The 23928-nt window shown below is 39.0% G+C and overlaps 1 protein-coding gene and 1 long non-coding RNA gene across 10 annotated transcripts in view; both read right to left on the bottom strand.

Annotated features, from left to right (window-relative positions):
- LOC116849935 (voltage-dependent L-type calcium channel subunit beta-2) overlaps nucleotides 1–23928 on the bottom strand; it is a 100056-nt gene that overhangs the window by 33189 nt on the left and 42939 nt on the right. For 6 of the 9 annotated variants that reach the window (XR_004379216.1, XM_032827614.1, XM_032827618.1 and 3 more), the window contains exon 3: nucleotides 20023–20112. The exons of the other annotated variants lie outside the window; for them this stretch is intronic. Coding sequence is in view for 5 of the 6 variants with exons in the window: in XM_032827614.1 (XP_032683505.1) it covers nucleotides 20023–20112 (90 nt within the window). In the remaining variant the exon portion in view is untranslated. The remainder of the gene's footprint in view (nucleotides 1–20022; nucleotides 20113–23928) is intronic. 9 annotated transcript variants of the gene reach the window in all.
- LOC116849939 lies at nucleotides 3352–9138 on the bottom strand. The gene is made up of 3 exons (XR_004379220.1): nucleotides 8939–9138; nucleotides 8651–8714; nucleotides 3352–8394 (listed from the first exon to the last, which is right to left on the bottom strand). It is a non-coding gene; the product is annotated as an uncharacterized LOC116849939 (long non-coding RNA).

Below are 23928 nucleotides of genomic sequence, written 5' to 3'. Positions count from 1 at the left end.
GAGAGAGAGAGAGAGAGAGAGAGAGAGAGAGAGAGAGAGAGAGAGAGAGACGGGAGTCGGCCCGATAATTACGTTGGTCGTCGCTCTAGGCGCACGCTACACCGGCCTGTTCAAAGCAACGTGTGCATGCTCTTAGAAATAAACGTGTCGTGCGATTTACAGCCGCCTTCTCTCGCACGCTCATACTACGGTTCGTGCATCATGCGCACGTCGCTAATGGGGACAATTTCGTAGATTCGTGAGAATAACCGCGACTAGGACGTACAAATTGTCGAAGAACGTCGCATTTTTTGGACGACCTTTTGAAATCGACTTTCGCTTACATATCTGCATAGTTTATAATTTAAAGTAGTTATATCATGAAACCAGTTTCATGAGAATTTAATGAAATTTGCACTATATATATATATATACAGAAATATTATCTAACTGCTTTTGCAATTAGGACAAGATTGCAAAAAGATTGCAACTAGATAAAGATTAATCAAGATATTTACAACTAAAATCAACACTTTTTGCATGTGTTTTTTCAGGTAAACGTGTCCCTTTAATTTCTATTTTTAATATCTTCTAAACTATATGTGTGAGATGTTGATGAAACAATTACCATGATAGAAAAAGTTAATATACAGACATTATATACAAATTTCAGAATTATTGACCACTCTCTGTGTTTTTAAAGTATAGCAGTGAAATGTATGTGTTCTATTTTCAGTACATATACATTTATATACTCGTGGTTCAGACTCTATTGATCTAAAAAAAGACCTCACAAAAGAGTAAAAATTTTTTATATTCTTGGCGTCGCGCGCGATACTCGCGACACAGCTCGGTTTTTCTCGTGTTTGCTAACTTAAAATTTGAAACTTCGTTATTATAATGCAATTAGTACTATAACTATAAATACTGCGATAATTTCAGATTGATATAGATTGAAAAATTTAGATATAGCTGAGGAGAGTGAGAATCAAGATGGTTTAGAAGTTGAAGCGCGTCCTGCGTTTTACAGTCGCGTTTGCCTGGCCACCTGGCGCACCGGTTACACCTATGCGCAGGTACGCGTGCGTGCACGAAAGGTACCTAGATACGTGCGCGTAGTAGAATACCGTCCAGCTTTCTCTTTTTATAGCCCTCGGTGTACCGATCTCGCCTTCATGCTTCACACAAAAGCGAAGTCGTGAACTGCTGCTGCTGCTGTGCTTGCTCATACACGCACGCACACACACACACACACACACATTCAACGCGTGGGTGTATAGCGCGCACGTATTATTCCGGCACACACGTAAATGCTTAGGTACAACCTCTGTTAGGATATTTCGGGAGATGGGTTCCTGAGAGGTTTCCCCATGAATACATGTCGATTAAATTTAGAAATATCGTCAACTCAAAGGTTAGTTGACTTGTAATATTGCAATTGGATTCTATCCACTGTCAAACAAAATCTGTATCTCTATTTTCTTTGACACAAGTATCAAGATATAATGATATGGCTCTTACATTTACAATAATATTTACTTATTGAATTTATTTATTAAGAAATCGCCAGGATAGTAAAAATTCTTTTGAGCAATTGAACAGTCATGACTTGAATAGAGTCATGGTTTGATAAAATGCGAACGAATTCATTTCGTTCGTTTTTCTCGAAAGAAGAATCCTTATCTCCGGTCTCACATACTCAATACATCATGACTAGGGTCTCTAATCGCTACTAAAGTTTCCTTTATGGAATACAGGTTAGTGTCTCGAAGTTACAATTCCTCGTCCAAATGGAACCGGCTGATAAGCGGCAACTACTTCGAACTGGTTCTGGCAGCAACGAGGTAAACACCTTTTCCGGCATAGTTCGAGTGCCTCTTTAAGCAAATTTCATTCTTTCAAAACGCACTTCTTTAATTTGTAAACTCAGAAATGTGTCAGTCAGAAAACGTACAGATCGTTAAGTGTGTTGAAAATCGTATCGGCACACCGCGTATTATTGCACGACGTTCGGCAAGACTTTCATCGCGCGGAAAATTGTGCGCACGTGAAAGAAGAAGAAGAAGGAAAAAAGAAGTGCAACGCGCAGTAACGACTTCGCAGGTTACAGGTTTACGCCATTTCCTTTGAATTTCTCGGCACCCACAAAGTGGCGCGCCGATACGCCGGATAATAATGTTATTACCATCGGCACGGCGAAGTAAAGTAAAGGCTGTGTATACAAGAAATCGCTCCGGAATTCACGAATACCTGGCATCCGTTCGACATCTGTTGGTGTAAGTGGCGCGAGTACTCGAACATGCGTTCCGCACAAATTACTTCGGCAATCGCTTCGAGTGTTTACAGTCATCGGCATGTAAGTACCATACATGCCCGAACCACTGTGCGTACATATAAGTACGTGTTATGTACGCATTGACGACGATTACGTACGAACGCCAATTGCCGTTAACACTCGCGTTGCGCAAGCGGTAACTCAGATTCTGAAATCGCTTTTAGATTTTCCTTCCATCTTTCCGGCTGTTGGCTCGTAATATTCCTCATCACCGTTGGAAATTGCTTCGATCATTAGTAAGTTCAGATAAAATATCCGTACGCATTAATCCTTCATCTTTCCATTAACGTTAGGCACGTCTTTACTTTAGATAGACTAACAAATAGCGTCAATCGAGAGCACTCTAATTATTATCGGACACATCGTAAGAGCCATTTTGTGAATGTCAGTGAGTTAGAAAAATGTATTCGGTTGCTTTTCGCGGAATGCAATCAAGATTAAATATCACAGTTGATAATATCGCTCGCGCGATTATATAACGATAACGTCTAAGCTACTTATTTACATTTTCAATGAAGTACATGCGTCTTACACGAATCGATTATGTGTGTCGTGAATAAATTACGTATGACGTATTATGTTTAAGTATATAATACAATAACATCTAATAAAAAATGTGTGTATTTGTGTGTATGCGCATTTTTGTGTATGCTCATACATCCTTAAGATTAACACAATTATTCAAGATAAAATTTCCATTCTTCCATGATCATTGAGTATTTGTCTATTTTGATTGATGAGTATTAAAATAATTGTATCGTTAAGTGCCGTACTTTTAGTAACGCATAAAAGACAGCCACTCATAAATTTACTATTTATCAAGCAAAATTATGTTTCTATACATTTATTTCACTATTTAGGTATCATACTAATTAATTAATTTAAAAAATTTAAGTTTAAAAAATTGAGATAAATATATGCAAGGTAATTTAAAACAATCTCTTTTTATCCTTAAAAATACAAAATCCTGGCAAAATTCTAAGACAACTTTTTATCTTACAAAACTTTATCCAAGGTTTATTTTTTAAATTATTAGCAAAAACAGTTTGCTTATCACGAATTGGATATAGGAGATAAGTAGGGGCGACGCAACTTACCGTCAAACGCGGGCGCTAACGTGAAGTAAAAGCTAACTAATCAGAATGTTTTATTCACTTATTGCTTTATTCTGATTAGTTGTCCTAAACAAATCGCTTACGATCATGCTTACGCAATTGTAGAATAGCTTTTAGGTTCGTGACTGATAATTTTTTTAAGAAACATGTAAGTTTGGTTATATATTTCTTCCAAGGATTATCAGACACCGAATAATTCATCGATAATAATTGACAGTGATTAATTGTACTTATTAATGAAAATTACTTATTTCAAGTGTGTGCATGAATGTGAGTGAGTGAGAAAAAGACAGAAAAAGAAGAAAGAGAAAGAAAGAGAGAGACAAAGAGGCAGAACGTGCTTGTATGTGTGTGCGCGTATTATTGTAATTGTGTTTTTCGAAATTATTACCAGTTATAAAAATCTTTAGTATACGTAACATAAACTATAGATTTCTATGCTGACAGTGAATATTTGCATGTAGCTTGTATGTAGCGAACAACTGCAACAAGCATTCCATTGTAGTGCCCGTGTCTGACGGTGAGTTGTGTCGCTCCTGCCTACTTCGTGTATCTGACTCGTGATAGGCAAACTATTTTTGCTAATAACTTAAAAAATACGTCTTGGACAAGTTTTATAAAATAAAAAGTTGTCTTAGAATTTTGTCAGGACTTCGTATTTTTAAGGATAAAAAATTGTTTTAAATCGCCTTGTATACACAATATTATAAACATGACAAAACTAGTATTTCGTTATTTTTCTAATGAGCGCTTGACTTATTCATCAGTTTTATTCATCCAATAAACGGACCATAAGAGATATATAAGTATTTAAATATGTGAATATGTATATTTCAAGTATTACTATAAATTATGAACTTTCCACTTTTGTATTTTGAAAACAAAATGATCAGTAAATTTAAAATTTATAATGTGTGTAACATCTATATATCAACCTTTAATATCATAGCAGTTTTTCTATATAGTTTAGAAAATATTAAAAAAATAGAAGTTAAAAATATCACGTTAGCGCCTCAAGGAATATATAAAAAGTGTCGACTCTTGCAAATATCTTAACTTTCGAATGGACAATCTCTTTTTGATTGCACAAGCAGTTAGATAATATCTCAATGCATATGTACTGCGAGTTTCATCAAATTCTCACGAAACTCGTTTCATAATACAACTACTGTGATCATGAACAGCAACAACATATATCAAACAACATTCAAAATCCGTTTGATTGTTTCTTTCTTTGAGCGCCAATTAATTTTTCTATTGATTTCATTGTGCTCTTTCACGCTGACCGAGCGACAACGTCATCTTCTTCATACGTTTCAACGACTGATCGTAAATTTATCCGCGTAAATGATGCCTGCAGCGTGCACAAATGCACGAATCAACCTTTAATAATAATTTAATCGAACGTCGCGTCCGCCTCTTGCGCACAAACGAACCTTGTTTGTCTGGCTGCCGTCATTATGCGCGCAACCTAATTACCGGCCAATGATTTCATGGAACGCCATTCGAAATCCAATTGACGAGATGCCCGCGCGATTGGCAATTCACCGACGAATTAAACGCCCGCGTTGCCGATCGCCTGGACATTTACATATTTAATGCCAAGGACTTGCTGTGAGTTATGTCCGAAACGTGGGTAACGCCTACGGGTACGTTCACGTATCTTTTTGCAAAATTTAACTTGCTAACTGTACAATAAAATATACATGCCTGAAAATGTTTCCCTGAAGAAGTGAACATCTGCTTCGCTGTATGCCTAATATATAAGATTAACTAGATTAAGGTGTTGCGTTCAAGTAGATATAAGATTCTGAACTAATTCTTACAATGAGATCGATGACGATTGTTGCTTGTAATACCGAACTATGTATCGTCGTGGGAAGCACAAATTCTCGTTACATTGCACACTGTTCGAATCGCAGAATACTATAATCGAGTCACCGTGGTTGAATGAGGGACGCGTTTCAATGGCCTGAGAAACTTCGAGTGTATCATCGCAGAAGCACGCACACGCGATGCCACTAGTAATGACGCCGGCAAAGTCATCCTATCGTCAGGAATGACTGGACGCTTTATCAATTCTATTTACAGGTTGACGAGCGCCAATCGATCCGTCTGACAATGCGGCTCGAGTATATCGTTTGTCAACAGAGCTGTCCTGCTACCACGAAATTCGACAGCTTTATTGAACGAGAGAGGAAAGAGCATGCGAAATCCGTTTAGGTTTATTTTCAGCGAGCTCGTTGCACAACAGGCCTGGTGGAAGTAATTAGAAGACGGAAGTTTCAAAAGTGGAGTTTCGCCTTGATATACGAGTTTTTAAATTTCTCAGTTGTACCAAGCACTCTGGACGATAAGGAACTGAAGCATTGAACGAAGAAAAATCTAACAGTTTCTGCAATTCAAGTAATGATCGATGCATTTGCGCGCACAGACATGTCAGCTGGCGTATAGAAAATTTTTCTTTCGCGCATTCAGCAGCATTTAATTATGAAAGGTTTGAAAAGTGTCAATTCTAATCCCACCAGAATATATAAGATGAATTCATGCCGAATACTTGGAATGGCGAATGTATGTATCTTCGTGTGGAGGATACATTGCTATCTCGGCACACAAATTTAAGCTTTTAAATACGTGACAAATATATTAAGTATTTTTTAAGAGCAAACATTATTTTCCAATAAATTGATAGACGTAACTAAGCGTCTAGTATCGACTCATTATACAAACCATTGCACTCCATAAATATCGTACGATTTCATGAGCTCTACATGTTTGTATCAGAAACCATCTAACCAGAAAGCAAGCTACGCTTTGATGCCAGTATCTGGCGAGTATTGGCGCAATAAAATACGAAGTAGCTCACTATTAGTGAAAAATGTTTTTAGAGTATCTTTTTCAGGAACTTTCTTGAAATTACTTCTCTCGTGCGGGTATCTTTAAATATCTGCGAAGAAAATAGGTTCACGACCTCAACTCCGAAAATACATGAACTTTAACGATGCCAAATTTCACTATTGATAGCTGAACGGAAATTTGAAACAGTGGAAATTTATCATTTATCGAAATTGTAACAAAGTACTGAATTAATATTCCACTTAAACAATATCTATGTTTACAATTAAACTAAAATGAATCTCTGTTTGTCTATAAGAATCTATAAGAATCTTTTCTATTTTTTACAGATTTCTTCATAATAAAGCTTTTTTATCAAAATTTTTACTATAAAAAATGTTGTAGCAAAAGAAACCTGTCATTAAAATATTGCCCGATAGTGATCAAACATATCTACGTGGGTGCAGAATACGTTGAGTACACAGCTCAACTTTCACGAGACGAACTACGGATATATAGGTGAACCCGCCGCCATATATGGAAACTCGTTTGCTCGCCGTTTCCTCCCGCCACAAATCACTTTGCCTCTAAATAATACAATTAACCCTTGCCTCGCACCAAACGACGTTGCACGTTTCACCACGCTTGTGTTTCCTTCAAAGAGAGTTTTTAACGTCGCCAGATACGCGGAAATCATAAGGAATTACCATTATTGGAATAAAGAAAAGATCGATGTCATAGACTAGAGTTGCTGCAAACGTTTTCGATGTATTCTAGAAGAATGCTCTGTGTAATTTTTAATTCCTCAGATAATTAAGATTTAAGAGAATCGATGAAGAGAACATATTATTTCATTATACGCAACATTGTAAAAAATACGGAATCTAATTTTTCTGAAGGAAAATATAAGATACCCATATTCGAAATAAAATGTACTTCATTTAATATAACAGTGATATGCTACATTATATATATAATGCAAAATTATATATTATATACGCTACCCTTTATTCGTTAAACAGGCGTTGAACAGGCTTACCGAATCACTCGGAAATATAAAGCTATATCAAGCTGCGTCACGAAGGTAACGTCGACGTGACGATGGCTGCCCACGCACTATATAACATCGAGGTAGATAATAAATCCGTTAAATCGTGCACGGAGCATGTGTAGGTGCGTTGGGGATTAGATACGCCACAGCCGTTGCTGTGGCACTTAATGATCGTTTTGGAGAAAGTTTCAAGCGAGAATCAGACTCAGCATCATTGTCGCTGGTAATACAGTGCTCCGCCTAATCGAGATTACCGCAAATTATTTGTTAATAAACCGTGTTCAAGTTTGCAAACGATCACTGAATACAATTTGTATTATTCAAGTTACTTGTTTTGTACGTCAGGTCTCAATTTTCTTAGGAAATTCTTTTATTTTCATACTTGTTTCATATTATCACTCCATTTTCCAAGAATCACTTCTTGTTAAAAAAAAAAAAGAAATATTGTGCTCTTTGAGCAGTTTATTTTCTTTTCGTAATAATTATAAATACATTATCAGAGATATATTCGCAAACACTTTTAACAGTCACCGATGCAATTGTTGCATTTGATTTTGGGGGTTTCTTATCTAAAACAACAAAGTGACTCATATTGTTACCTTGGTCGCCATGATTATTAGAATTTTCACTGTAGTAATGATGACGCACAGAACTCACGGACAATTTAGCGCAATAATACGTTCCGTTACAATTCACGATTGCCACGTTATAGTCTTGTTCACAGTATTGCGTGCTAAAGTCCTTAGTCGACGTTACGCACGTTATTACTCGCGCGAGTGTTTCCGTAAGCAGGCTGCGGTATGTGAGCCGGAGTGAGAAACGTAACGGGTAACGAAGAAAAGGTACGTCGCTTAAAGAGTCCAGTCATCTCCCGAGAGTTGACCTTGATCTTGAGAGAGTGAGTGGTGAGGTGCACCGTGAGGGCCAGAAGTAAAGGCGGTAGTTAAGGCGCGTTTCGCCACCTTACGATTCTCTGTGTTCATGAATTAACTGCACAATCAGCGCCCATGGTTTAACGACGTTTTTTATATGTTTATCATATAAGCTGCTTTTATTATACTAATTATTTCATCTGTATCCTAATTTAAAAAGTAAAATATGTCAGATCCGTTTAATTTGCACTTGTCTTAATAGAAAGAATAATTTCTTTGTTCTGGACGATAATAAATTGTCCATAATTTACTAATACTAATGAAGAAAAATTCATTAATACTAATGAAGAATTTAAATATATTTTCTGATTATGAATCTCTTATTCGTAGTTTTGATCGAGACTAAATTTGTATGACCTTTACGTATGTCTTAGACTCACATATTCATAATTTGCACACTTACATCTTGTTTCGTTGTGGATTTTTATATAATAGTCCCAAAAGTCTGTGATCTCAAATATATCTCTCTATAAAATAACACCGAATTTATCATGTTATAATATGTACTTCCAAAGACACGCTAACATAATAACGGTACCATTCTCGTCAATTGCCTCAATTCATCAAATTATCCTTATTATTATATAGCAATGATTACTATTGTATAGCAAAATACGATACGACATTACATAGTATATAACATGCCTCGCGTAATCACCAAAATCTAAGTAAAAAAATCTAAGAGGATTACCTTGCTTTGGTCGACTCAGAGCCAGCATTCTTCTCATTGATTCTCTACGAAAAATACGCGCTATAGTCACGAGCGCGGCCTAATCCAGACGTAGTCGTAGAGAGACAGGGGAGATGGGCCTTTTCGGCGGTGTTGCGGGGGCCCGAATGGCGGCGGCTGGGCCTGCAGTGTCGGTGCACACCGGCCTCGGCGCAGACGTAGCGTTTTCGCTCTCCTCTCTCGCGGTGCGCCGCGGTATAATGGCAACGTGTTTTCGTCTAATGTACTTTTTGTGATGTCCTTGATGGAGGAGTCTGCGAATGCAGAACTACAGGGCAGGCCCGGTGGGGCCCGTCGGTGCGCACGGAGTGCCGCGGGGAACAGGAGGTAGGATCTCGGAAGAGCGGGAGGACGAGGGAGGGGGTGCGACAAGAGGGCCCGGCAGCACCTCAACCCACCTCAACTTCGGGCCTAGTCAAGGTCAGTGTGGCAGGACCACCCGTTCCCCTCTCTCCCCTCTCCGTCACCTCCTTCGATTTCTTTTCTTCTTATTCGCGCGTCCGATTCTCTCTTTTTGTCTTTTTCTCACCCGCTCCTCGCCCCCTTCCTCGCCCTCAACGGGCCTCGTACCGCATTATCGCGTCATACCGTGCTGGGACCCACGCCCTCTCCCATGTGCCGCCGTACGTTTCTCTCTTTTTTTCTTTTTTGGCACAGACCAACTTACGATCCTGCGAAATCCCAATTAGTGGAGATACCCGCGTGATAGGACGTCGGCGAATAGTGTCGCGAGTTATCATTGGACATGTGATAATTCGCACGGCAGGTTAGATCGCGAAAAGTGTATAATTGTCGCGGGAGTTTTGAGTAATCGCTTGAAAATCCGAATAATTAGTGGTGCTGTCGCCATTAGGCTTCGAGCTCGATGGACTGTCGAGCAGCTATCGTTACTCATACATGCGATAATTCGACATGCACGTGTTGCGGCAAGTAAAAAAAATCGTGGAAGTATTGCATTTCTCCTTAACATCCCATGTTTCCAACCAATCGCTACAATTAGTGCAGTATGTCGTCGATTAGACGAGAATAATGATTTGTTAAAGAGATTTCTTCTGTGTGATTGATCACTACAAAAGTATTCCATTGTCTCTAATAATATTTGAAAAAATTACAAAAATCATTCGTTCCATCTTACCACGACTCTTGTTCCAAATGAAATCATCTGTCCTCAAATTTCAAATAATCTTTTGGGTCTTTTCGCGGGCCCGATAGAGCGCGCAGGCGCTAGACGAAAATTCGAATCCTTTGGAGAATCTCGAAAGCGTAGTCAACCCGGGCGTTCGATCCGACATACACCGGCGGCCGAATAGTTGCCTCGGGTATATCAGGCGAAATAAAAAGAAGGACCTATTTATCTTGACGCCCGCGATCGTAAAGAAAGGCCTTTCGAGGATACTCACGGGGGATATCTGATTCATCAGCTTCATTCATCAACGTCGACCGCTTCTGTTTCTTTCATTTCTTTGAAACCGTACACGGCTTCTCTAGTGCATGAGCAACGCGCGGAAGCGTCAGTGTTAGGCGAGGCAGCCGGATAGAGCTCCTCGAGTCGGCGATGATGAGGCCGTCGGGAGTTCATTTCCAGTCAGTTTTGTTAGCACGGCCTTAGTGCAGCGTGAAGAATCGCCCCCATCGAGATCGGCGGCCGGTAGATAATGACAATAAACATGAATTGATAATGTAATTCAGATAAATGCACGGAATGTTATTTCATATTCCTGTGCGTGTAGATCTGGTCCTGCATGTGTAGCCAGCTAGAGGCGAAGTACACAAAGAAAAAAGTTATACCATTGATTCTCTTCCCCAAACATACAGAAAAATGTAGTCCAATTACTGCATGACAACTCTGGAGTTTCTAACATGCAAAATATTTTTTCCCGCAGTGCAATATCGAGTGTGTAATTATATGCAAGGGGCATAAATAGAAAGATAATAGAAACGGGATAACGACGGGATTCAATTTGTTCAAACAGTGATTATACTGCAGACGCTACCGCAGATACAAATAAAGGAAAAGCTTTTCTCTCGAGAGGAAGTAAGCAACCCTTCAACCGTAAGAACCGTTCGAAGCTACTTATATTCTCGCATTGTTCTATTCTCCTCTAAGTTACAAATGCTAAAGCGAGACCGGTGCATCTGGTAATGCTGCATTTGCACCGCGGACGCACCTCGGAATGTCTGGCGATAATGATCAACGTCGAAGTAGGGAGAGGGTGCTGCAGAGGGCCGCTCAACAAGGATGCTGCAAGAACGAAGACAGGAAGGTAGAGAGAGATGGAAGGAAAGAAGGAAAGAGCAGAGTCAGTAATTCGAGGCCTGGAGGTGAGTGAGCGAGGCATGCTAGTACAAAATGAGATTGGATCCTCTGACCATGCAGGACGACTTTTGGGTCCCGCTCGGCCCGCCTAAGTCCTTTACGCTCGGTAAGGCCCACTCCTCCGCACCCCTCCGCCGCTGCGGCCGACCTCGGCGGTGTCGAAGTTCCATTACCGGCGACGCCCGACCCGCGCCTCTCGTACCATCTTGAAAAATTCGGCGATTTACATTTATTCCCGCGGGCTCGAGGTTTTTATATCCTCGTTTGCGGCGCGCCGAGAGTAATCGCTACTGTTACGACAGATCATCGTAAAGATTCGCCGGCGATTCGCGCGCATTTAGGCGAGTGTAATATGCGCGTGATAAACGTACGATTCCAAAATGCTCGATTCATTCGAGCTTCCCTTTGTTGTCGCGAGTTTAGCTCGACTAAATACACAAACAGTGAAAACAAAACAAAAAATTATATATATATATATATTTATTTATTAAAAATATATACTTGTATCTTTATATTTTTGTATTGTATCTATTATTTACAGATACATACACATACATATATATTCTTTAAATATATGCCTTTAAAAAAATTTTAAATTATATGTGTTATAATTTGTGATATTCTTGAAGAAACTTTGTCCAACTACACAGAAATTATTACTACTGGTGGAAAGGAGAGTTTAGTTACACCAAGTCGGTCTCTTTGGGTGCGTTTACGCGCGAAGTTGCTCGCCACATGCCGCAAAGTGTGCGTTACACAGACGAGCCTTCCCCTCTTTATGGCTTCAAATATTGGTGCCGAACTTGCATCACTACCAGTGGCATCGAGTTACTTAGTCCTCTTTCTTTTCATTCTCGAGAAATCCCGCTTCTAAATACACCAAATGCATTCTTTGTTCAGCCGAAGCATGAAAGCCACGTAGCTGATCATATTTTTGTCCGTCGACATCGAATAAAATTATTTCGACGCTTACTATATTCCGCTTCCACAAAAAGTCTTGGATATTTTATCTCCTACACATCCTCATTAGATGCAAACAATCTCTACGACACATAATATTTTGTTAAGAAAATAATTGCTAATAATATTGTAAGTTACGTCAACTTGTTCTGGTGAACCAAAAGATAATTTCAACTATTTTACGCGTCACGTGTATATTAACAAAAGTATCTTAATAAAAGTAAAAATTATAATTTTGGAATTTTCTTTTATGAATGAAAAAATTAAAAAGTATCTCAGGATACGTTATTTGTTTATTATTTATTATCACTTAACAGTCATAAAAGAAGATCAAGGATCTTATTTTGGACGCACTGTGAACGTTAAGTGCCCTTTCAAGTTCCGTTTCTCTTAAACGAGCGTCACGCGTTGTTTCAGTTTGAGAATAGGAAAGGCATATTTAGCATTCGATACGCTCGATTCAGAACGAGGCCCTTGCTCTGATTCGAATCGCAAGATTCGTGGCGCGATGCCCGCTCCTTCGGGACATACCTAATTGCCCGCAATTCCCTTCTTCCGGGTAGGACGTACGTGAGAGCGCATTAATTGCCCCCGAGCGACGCGCATCTGCGTTGTTGCGACGTGCGTGATACGAGCCCGGGTTGTCGCAGCTGCAGGTACCGAGAAACGGTGCAACGGTTTCAATTGTCCACAATATGGCCGCCGGCTCCTCGGCTAGGCCTCATAGTCGTTATCCTTGAGAGCGCGCCGTGCATCTCTTTCGTTTTGTTTCAGCGTATGCGGGACGAAGCGGGCGGAAAGGCGAAGAGAGAGTGCGCGGAAGGAGACGGACGGTAAGAGAAAAAGAGAGACGAAGGCAGCGAAGGAACCACGCCACAATGAGGGCCCGAATGTTGCAAAACCGCCTGTGTGTCTGTGACGATACAGCCGGCTCCTACAAGAAATGATAATTGCCGGTATCCCCACTCGGTGCCGCGGTTCGTCCTGGTCTATCTACTTCCCTCTCACCCCTCCCCCCTCTCCTATCAGCTTCCTTCGTCTGTGCGATTGGAATTGCGAGAGCTACCCCTTTTCGCGAACCACCACTTATTAGAGCGAGGGGAGTCCCGAGAGTATCCTTGAGGACTCCTTCTGTGCTGTTTAACGAGTGTCAAAATATTCCCTCGGAAATACAGACTAGTATTCCGCTCGGAGTTGCTTCCACGCGTGATTATTGGTCTTGTTTCTCTCATCGTTCTAACCCGCCTAGGCATTCAAACGAACGTCGTTCGTGAGGATGGATAAGCATTAAGAAGAGAGACGAGAGGTGGATTCACTTGATTTATTATCGCTCGAATCGCCATCGGAAACGCGAAAATAATGGACGACAGCTCTTTTTCAGACATACCCCGAAGCTCGATCCTTGCATCTGCTTTTTCTTCTTTTCTGCTAAACGAGATACCAGTCGCGATGGTCTCTCTCTCTCTCTCTCTCTCTTTCTCCTCTCCTCTCTCTCTCTCTTTCTCCTCTCTCTCTCTCTCTCTCTCTCTCTCTCTCTCTCTTTCTCTCTCTCTGGAGAGGACGTTAATATATTTATAAAAATCCCTTAACACACGATTAGCCAACGAAATCTTACCGATCGAGAGAAGTCTATCCCAAAAATATTAGAAGCCCAAATCATCGTCATGATTATCCACTGCAGCAATTCGATGATTTTACCCGCATTGAATTGAGCCGCGTTTTTGTGGCGATGAGACCTAATTGCGGAACGAGAATGAATTTTTTGACGAACCGCTGCCATGAAAAATCACTCGTCAGTTATACAATACCACCCTCTGTAGGGCCAGTCATCGTGAATCAACCGAGCCAGGAACCATATGTTTCCGACCGACTGTGCTATGGAGTCATTGAGAAAACGATCGTAATGAGAGACCACCCAATGAGCACTTCGTGCTGATCAGCGAATCAACGGAAACTTGGGTCAAAAACCTTCCATTATGCGCTTCATTATTTTGCAGGTGGGATCTACCCGTGCATAATTGATCTTGTTGTATTTTCCTCCTCATGAAACGTGCAGCGTGAACAACGCGCTCACAATTTATACTTCACGTGTAAATTTTATACATGCAATGTAAATTCAAGTGAATAGGCTTTTATTAATAAAAATTAAATTCTGATATGAAATCACATTTGAAATTAATATAATAAATATTAATATGAAATTAATATATTACATCGCGACAAAATTTTTATAAATATTGTTACAACAGGTAATATGCAAAATGTATTTTGTTTGATAATTTTACATTGTTGTTTTAAATATTTTCGCTAAATATGTGAACATTGAGAGTATTCGACTTCTGGTCATTTTTCATCATTTTACCATCAACCCTCAATTTAATCATAAAACATGGCTGAAGGAAATTTCTATTAGCCCATGTTGGCTAAATTTGCGAGACTGCGGCGGTGCAAGCAAACTGATCCGCAAATGACATCCTATAAATATTTTTATACGCAAGCATAAAGTAATATAACTTTTGACGAGCGCGCATGTACGCTTATGCGATAGCATATCGTGAAGAGTAGATCGAATCTCGCGGGGTTTCGGGCCAGAGGTTTTTCTACCTGACTTGGGCGAAGAAAGCAGGTATTATGGCAGCTGTAAAGCACTAAAACAGCCGAATAGTCGTAGAGGGCCCGTGGTGGCCTCCACGCAGTAAGTGGACATTAGCGCCCGCATTATGAATCGCACCGCATCACCCAGCTTACCTGGTGAGGCCCCAAAACGCACAAAGAAGGCGTCGTAAAGTGGGCCTTGTCCGTATATCAGGTACAAGCTGATGGAGAGACGCTGTACATTTAGTTATGGCACAGGTTTACTCATTTATTCATAAAATTGCTTATATATTGATATAAATATCTATATCGATATCTATCGATACCATGTTTAATACTTGTATCGATATTTCGTTTGGTATAGTGAGAGGATTTTTTTTATAATGAAACAAGCATTTTACCTAATTTAATGTTTTGTATGTATCGGCAAAATCGAAAAGTTAATAAACAAATTAGCCGCCACTGTTGAATTTGGACACCTTGGTTGCGTGGACTATTGATTCGACACATCCTATACCCTATATACGCCGACGCCATGTACATGTATATAGGAGCCGCATTTTACGCTTCGTGGGTATTTTCGGGCGTTCTTAGCTCGTTGCTCCTCTCGGACTATAGTGGGGATTATTCTCTACCGCTATTGGTTACTGAGATTGCGTTACCGCGTCTACCCGATAGGTAAAGGCACGAGAAGAATTCATCGTGGGTTCATCAAAGAAACCGTGAGGTTAGGATCTCGCAAGAATGGCCCGTGCTAAAATGCAACATTCCACCACGAAGTGTCTCAATGGTAATTCTAACGTGAAGGTACTAAAGTTCTTTCCTCCCCCTTTTTTATTTATTTAAAGTCATTAAATTTTACTGGAAATATTCATGTGTTATTTCAAGATCTTTGAAAAGATCGCAATTCGCAAATATTCTGCAGGCGCCGAGCAACCGCCATATCTAAATTTAGTTTATTAAATATGTTAACTATAGTTTATTTTAAAAAGTCAGATATTTAATATACTCGTCTTATTATTTACAAGGATACGCAATATTTCTCCGTGTCATCCCAATAATTCACCACATGCTCAAAATTTCCATCTCTAATGTTCCATCAGAGAAGCAATTCACTTCCGGTCCTCGTGAGATAATTCCCTTAACTGAATAATATCCGTGCGTTGAATCCTCAGGCTTTCTCACGGTAGTCCTTCGCAAGGGAGGCACGAAAGACTCGCGCGTCGAGCACGAGGGACTTGCACGTTCACAGATCAAACAAGTGTAAAGAGGCAATGAGAAAAACATTCACCGCACATTCACGCCGCTGCGCGCCCTGTCGCCCCTCATCAAATACCGTCGCGGCGTTCGACGCGCAGACGGGAGATCCTTATCTCGAATCAAAGATGCGAAACACCTCGACTGGAGAAGCGAGGAGAACTCCCTCAGGTAAGACGCGTTATTTTAAGAGATTCTGAGATTTACAACAATACGGTGATCGACCTCATGGAGCGTCGATGTCTTACTTTCGGAAGATCTAATAAAAATCGTAGGACGATTTCACAACGAACAATGGTCGGTTCGTGTATATACGTCGTGAGAAAGATCACTCTCCTTTAGAGTGAAATATGAGAGAACGAAGAAAAAACAGAATGAAACACAGAAAAGGTGATTTTTTTTAGGGTTTTGAAAATATGTGCATACACATAAAAGTAGTCAAAAGTTATGTCAGGGTTATGGAACGCCACGATTTGTGTACCACTTTGACATAAGTGGAAAAGGCTAGGGTATAGGCCGCAGGGTACAGACGACTCGGTCATAGGAGTATTACCTGAACCTTTTCAAATGCACGAAAGGTATGCGCAGTGTGAACTTTTGTTTAAACCGATCGGTTAGTTTTTACTTCGGTCATCGGCGGAATTCAAAGTTTGTTACAAAACCGGTCGTTGACGTGGCGCGATAATTCTGCGATATTTCGATGGCACGTTGACTCTGGTAATATTAAAGAGAAACGAAAAGTAGCAGAGAATAATACAATATTGTAAGAATTACAATTCTGCGCCGCTTGCGAGCATAATGAGACACGGCAGGTCTTCGTTTCATGCACCGAAGCGAGACAGACGGCAAATAAAAACCTGCTCGACCTGTCTATTACCGGAACGTATTCAAATACAATCCAATATTTCACGCGTCGTTTGTCGCATGCTAAAACTCCGGCGTGGAAAGGTGTCCTAAAAAATAAACGGTCGATAGTCCGGCGATAAGTAGGTTTTGCGTATAGGTACACCGACTGTCACAATGTACTACGCAGTCGCACATGTGCGTTACCTCGATCCCACTAAAAAACAGGTTCCAAAGGAATCTGACTGAAAGTAAGTGACTATTAACGGTGGAATAGCTTTATAAAAATTTATCATCCCCGGGCTTAATAGTCCGCTGGTGGACGAAGTATCTCGGTCGACCACGATGCCGATAATAAAATACCAATGAACGGAGTGAAAGAGGTTTCTTTCCCCCCTCCTTCGCATCATCCTCCTCCTTCTCTTACCCCCTTCGTCCACCCGCGCTCTCATGGACCTGTAGAAGCTGCATTCTGATTTTACACGCTAATCCCTCCTACGTACGTAGGTGGACTCGCGATGGTACCTGTCAAAAAATAGCAATGGGGTGCACAATACCACGAGAGATGGAGTCGGAGGGCTTCATGGCAGAAGTTAACCGCAACGCAGCAGGGCTGCGAGAGGCTAGTTCGCCGGTTTCGATGGGCCCTTGCCGTATCGCGAGAAAAATAAGTCAGTGGCGTAGTACAGTCGCCGTTTTTTCGAGAAGTTTTCTCGAAGAAAGGAAGTGGTCTCGAGACGAAAACGTGTAAATGTAGACCAGCAGTTCGTTTAGATTTCTGTCATGACATATATCCAGAGAAAAAGTTAAAAAATGTCTTGGAATATCAAATCCGAAATATACTCTCCTAAAAATATTGTTGTGTTCTAAAGCTATTTCTGTAGATTTTTACATTTGGACAGGGTCACCAATATAGAATATTTTTTAAATACGACCGCCTGCGCGGACTTATCGATTGACATGGATTTACGATGGCGACAATACCCGATTTGTACCACTTGATATTTCTGTGTTCGCCTATTTACAATCTTGTCGCTATTTCTGCCATTCTCACTCTAATGCAGCCACTAATAAATAATGTTATTCCCAAGAAGAAAAGATATTCCCTAGAAATTATACGCTTGGCAGCGTCCGAAAAGACACTCGATGATTTGAGACTCGGTGGGGTCTACGCCAGTGGTGAAGCAGGTCAGTACTGCTGTGAGGACAAAGAGATCCTTTCCCGTCCCTCATCTTCCCTCCTGCTTCAAGAACATCCCCTTTCTACCACGCCATAGCAGCCGTCATTGCACTAATGTAAGCTTGGCCGTGCCACCGTGTAACGTAAGCGCAACGGCGAGTTGCAGCTGTCGGATGTTCGCCCTTCACGTAACTAATGCTTTTCTAAATACAACTCGGAGTACCTCGAGGTACCTCGCCGAAAATGCGCAGCCGTAACAACGAAAAATACGTCTCACGTTTTAAAAGCGTTTTAAAGGCCTGTTTTAAAAACAACAATGAATATTTCTCCTAATTTTTTCTGTATTTTTCTTTCTCTGTAGTATATCTGAACTAAATCATTTAATAAATAAATTTTCTTAATTGCAGTTATATTTAATCTTTTCTTAGAAAATTTAAGTCTTTTTGTACTTTGGGGCATTATATTTTTTTAGATATGTCTAGTTTTGCATATCAATCGGAGCATTTTGTATTTTCAATCATTATCTTTTTAAATAATTTACGAATTTCGTAAATAATCGTTATTTTCTTTTTTAACGCCATAAAGCGACTAATGGATTAAAAACGGTCGGCGTGAAGTAAACGAAGAAGAAGTCGCAGAACGACAATCGAAGAGCGGGACAGGCATACCCGTTACGCTCTCGTTTTTACAAAGCGTGGGTTCATAGGAATACGCAGGAATTTACACTTGAAAGGTTCGAATTAGCGCTTTCTTTTTCGAACATGTTAAAGGTCTTGGCTCGTTAGTGCCATTGTCGCGGCTTACGTTTGCAGCAATTCTTTCACCCGGCGAATTAAGTCGATTCCATCGCGGTAGGCCGATTATTTGTTTCAGTATCATTCGTTTATAGCGCGCATCATCGTTAGTTTCATCGAAGTTTAATCGAAATGTCAACGGATAGTTTCATCATTCAGATTAAAAACAGGAGACGCAATAAGAAAAAAGAATCCCCCCTATACGACAATATATTTAGTTACGTATACTTGAAAAAAAGGCTGTAGATTTTTTTGAACACTATATTATATTATTTACTCTTATATATTATTTCATTTAATCAAACGCACAGATTAATGCGAATAATTCGTGACTACAAATACAAAGTATCTGACACAACGCGTACGTTTGCTTGTGTACAGATGGAATTCATCAAACTGAATGAGAAATTCTGTTTATTGAGCGTTATGTTAACCACAATAACTATTAAAATATTAATTAAAGAAAATTAGTAAATGCAAGAGAGAGAGAGAGAGAGAGAGAGAGAGAGAGAGAGAGAGAGAGAAAGAGAGAGAGAGCTTAATGCGGTGGGACGAATTCTTTGAAGTAAAGTCTCACCTAAAAAGTCTGAATTTGTTCTGGATCTATCGTAGATCTATGTATGAAACATTACGCGCAATTATTTATATATTTATAATGCATGACACTATCCGCCATTGCCAGGAGATTGTCAACAGATTCAAATATCTTAGATGAGACTTTGCCTAAAAAATTCTTCCCACTTCGTCACATGTCTTTACTCACAAATTTTCTCTAATTGTCTCAATAACTATCGTGGTTGTTTGCAAAATGGTATAGGATTTTTTCATTCAGTTTGATATGTTCTATTTGCACACAAGCGGACGGCTACGTTGTGTTGGACACCCTGCATAGGTGTTACGGTGCATATGTGTGTACATGTGTATAGCGTGGTTCAATACTTTTTGTTAAAAATGTGTGTGACAATCTACAAAAGTGCGAGTAAATCGAGAAGCAACTTCGGCTATTGACCGAATGTGTGCTGCGTAGTTGCAGTTAATGATCTTTGGTCATTCTGAAGCTTCAACTTGCGTTGGGCAACGTCACGATTGATCTACTTACAACGATCGCCGATCTTGGAGGTACGCACAAATTCACTAACTGCAGATCGTTGCGACCCTCATGCAGCGTGGCCCTTCCATTCGATCTTTCCTGAAAGCCCACCAAACTCTTAATTCGAGAAAAATTGATCGATACAACCGTCAAGCTGGCAATTTTAAGGCGACGTAACGTTTTATCATAGTTTTTGTTATAGTAATTTATACGTGACATATAAATTAATTAATGCATAAGTTATCCATTAAAATTTATTCATTAACTTATTCCTACTTATTATTAACTTTTAAGTAAAAAAAAAAATCAGGAGCACAAAACTGGCTGTACCGGGAATCGAACCAGGAACCTTGTAGTTGCTAAGCGAATACTCTATCAACTAAGTTATTCAGACTCCCATAGTTTGATATTTCTCTTTTTCTCTCTCTATTTTTTTTTAAATAATCTTAATTGTCTAAAGATTAATTTTCCGAGTTTAATCGTTTAAAATTTAATAATTTTCTAATTTTAAATTCTTTACTCCTTTTGAGCGGGTATAAATCAATTAACAGCATATAATTTTAACGATGTATATTTTGTCCCCAAATTCGTAACCACTTCTTAATTATTGCATACCGTTATTTTACGATACATAAAGTATACGATCGTTTTGCTTCACTCGGACCCACGATTATTCCTTAGCGAGGTCGCGAGACAGCGCGAGAAACCGGAGGCGGACAGGTTCTTTAGATACTAGTGTATCGTTAGTCGATCTGTTTAACCTTAGACAAATTCTTGTTCGGCAGGAGGAGGACAGTTATGTTTGGGGACACTAGTTAATTGGAGATCTGAAAATTATTTGCTATGAGGCGGTGGGACGAAGTGATCGTATACTTTCAATACCGAAAGGAGTCATGAATAAAGATGGCCGCAAAAACGTATCCGTTACTTTTACATGTACATAACAGTATCTGACCGAAGTGAACATCTTGTCCCGCATACTATCGTTATCAATCTTAAAGATACATGTGTAATCAATCTGTAAATATTATTGTCAAGAGAACGTGGAATGTATTTTACGAAGCATAAAGTAAATTAATTATGGAATTTATAATTTCTGACAATTAATTAATTTATTGTTGTGACAAAGTATTTTGCATTGGAAACTGATATTGTTTTTCAGAAAACTAAATATGTTGTTATTGAATGATGTTACATTTCTAAAAATAAATTGTTTATACCAACTTTTTTAATTCCTAAATCGTGCTCCGTGATTGTCTTAAGAAATTTTTATTATTATTAAAATATTAATTTTTGTTGTGAGAATGAAACGTTTATCGCATTGCACAGCATGCTTTGCATTAGAATTTGAATCAAAAGTCACGTAAAGTTGGGATAACAATCGAAAGATCGAGAGAAAAAATGGCTAAAGGAATGTTGAAAAAAGCGACTTGTTAGCGATAGTGTTGAAGGACAGATATTTGAAAACGTTCTTCTAACGGCCAGTATTAATGATCCGAATAGCTGGAATATTTTACCGTTGGTAAAAACGTGTAACTGGTTAAGTGAAAATGTGAGTCGATCTTTTGGAGATACAAGACCCTCCATGTTATCCTTGCGAGGTCTAGTCTTACAGAAAATATAATAAAAGCACCAACTCGTAGGACATAATCCTTGCTAGACTAGGTTGTCATTGTGTACGTATATTCCATACATAAGCACACACATACCGACACTACAAAGTGAATAGGGATCGGTTGATTTTTCTGGTGGTGAAAATGCGGTGTGTCTAATGCCGGAATTCCAAAATGTTACACGATTTTCATGGACCCTAGACACAAAGAGTCCATGACGATCGCGCGCGCGCGCGTAAGCTAGAGTACACATGCCGCCATTTATTTATTTGAGTCGCCTACGCGGCAAGATTGCTCAGCGTTCATTTATTTATTTACGATCGCTCGATTCCTTCTACGAGTAATGTGTGTTGAGGATGCTGCATAAGGATATCTTCTCAAACACATTTTACGGAGAGTAATTTGAGAGGTAGTTTGTTTTACAAACGAATATCTCGGCTTTCTTTTCATCTTTTCTCATTCTTAATCGTTATACAGGGTGTTTCCTGTTTAAAACTTTCATCTTAATATTTTTAAAAATATACGTTCTATGGAAAAATGTTTAATATAAAAGTTGTAGAGTTTTGAGGAGGAGGATAAAAGGTTACTATTTGTCTGTCCTGAATGGAGGCGTTTAGGTCACGCCAAAGTTAACTTGGATTTTTTAAATGGAATCCCCTACTTTTTGTTATTTTACATATTCTTGTAGCTTATCTCAAGAGCTTTCCAAAACACTATAAACAATTATGAACACCCTGTATAACAGATTTGGTTTTTCTATCGCCAGATGTAAAATGTTCAACCGGTAGAAAATAAAAGATCATGAATTTAATGTTGAGAAAAAAAAAATACATTATTTATCATATAGTGTATATAAATGAGTGTGTGCGTTTTTTTTATATCTTTCTACTTATAATTATTGTATTTATTTCTATGTTTTATATATATTTATATATTTATAAATTACAAGTAATAACCGATTAACTTCGACAATGATTTAAGTAAATATACAATTTTTTACAATACAACAGTATCCCTATTGAATTCCAGCACTAGAATTCCAGCAATTCGGGTTTCTGGAATCAAATCAAGTTTTTAATATCTGGGAATGAAACATCTTCATTCTACTCACAATAAGATATTTTTTTCAATATCCTACAGAGATTTCTTCTCAGCAAAAAATTTTTCTGGTTATAGATACATTTTTCACACAAAAAATCAGGTTTTACACGCTACATTGCCTTTTTGACCTTTCTTTTCTATAGTCTCTTTAATGATTATATATGGAATCAATGAATCACCCTAAAATATTTTCTTCTTTTACTTCTAGTTTTCACACGCGAAGTGTGAACTACGCAAATTTATATTAACAATTGGTTCTATTACGAGTACAAAAGAGAACAACGAATTCTTTTTTTAAGCAAAGGACAAAGAGTAAGGGTAAGAAAAATAGCAAATGAAAATATACCTGCTGATGGATATTGAAGAACGTTACCCTCGTCACTTATACTAGTCTTCCTCTACGTAGTAGATGAACGACGCATCCCACTAGTTTTTCCCATTCTATCCTGCTCTCCGTATATTTTCCTTTACTTTCCTGAATATATAGCGAGTTAAACATATTTGAAAGATGATGCTGCATACAACATAACTGCAAAGTCAAATCCAGTTTCGTCCCTCTCGTGCTAACCCAACCACGACGGTCCCTCGTGCACTTATGTTGCATTCCAAGCTTAGATATCTCTCCCTCTTGCTTCTCAACCATCTTACTTCACTTTACCGGACCATCGTTAGGCCAAAAAGCAACCCACGTCGGTGCTCTTGTTGCGCTTAACACGCTAATGTTCGCCGGCGAACATCCGTTTGAGAGCGCATTTTAGTAAATGGCCAGTCAGCTCGCCCGTAACGAACTTTCTCCCCACGTTATTTATTCTCATAATTGGCTTCATGATATTTATAGTTCTTCGCCGAGTGATGACTTTGCGTTGTAAATCCACTGAGATATTAAACGGCATTGGAAAGCAATATTTTCTACTGCCAATGACGCTCAATTGAAAAACTTCTTATTTCGCGTGATTAACCATTAAATTGTAAAATAGTTTGAGTTTTTATCTATTTTTTTCATATTTCCTAAATCTTTTAAAAAATTATTTTTTATATTTTCTAAATTTTTCAATTCTTTTATTTTCTATATTTTTGTATCAATTGCTTTCATATCTTTTAAATTTTGTTCCATATTTCAGAAAATTTTTTTAAGTTAAGCTAACTTATTTTGTAGACTTCTACAAAGTAGAACTCAACTTTAACTCTTACTTCAACTGTT

This window comes from Odontomachus brunneus, unplaced genomic scaffold (assembly GCF_010583005.1).
Source record: "Odontomachus brunneus isolate Ranch 3 - 2012 unplaced genomic scaffold, Obru_v1 Obru_scaffold_128, whole genome shotgun sequence".
In the NCBI taxonomy this organism is placed as follows: Eukaryota; Metazoa; Arthropoda; class Insecta; order Hymenoptera; family Formicidae; genus Odontomachus; species Odontomachus brunneus.
This window is presented reverse-complemented; position numbering and strand designations above follow the sequence as displayed.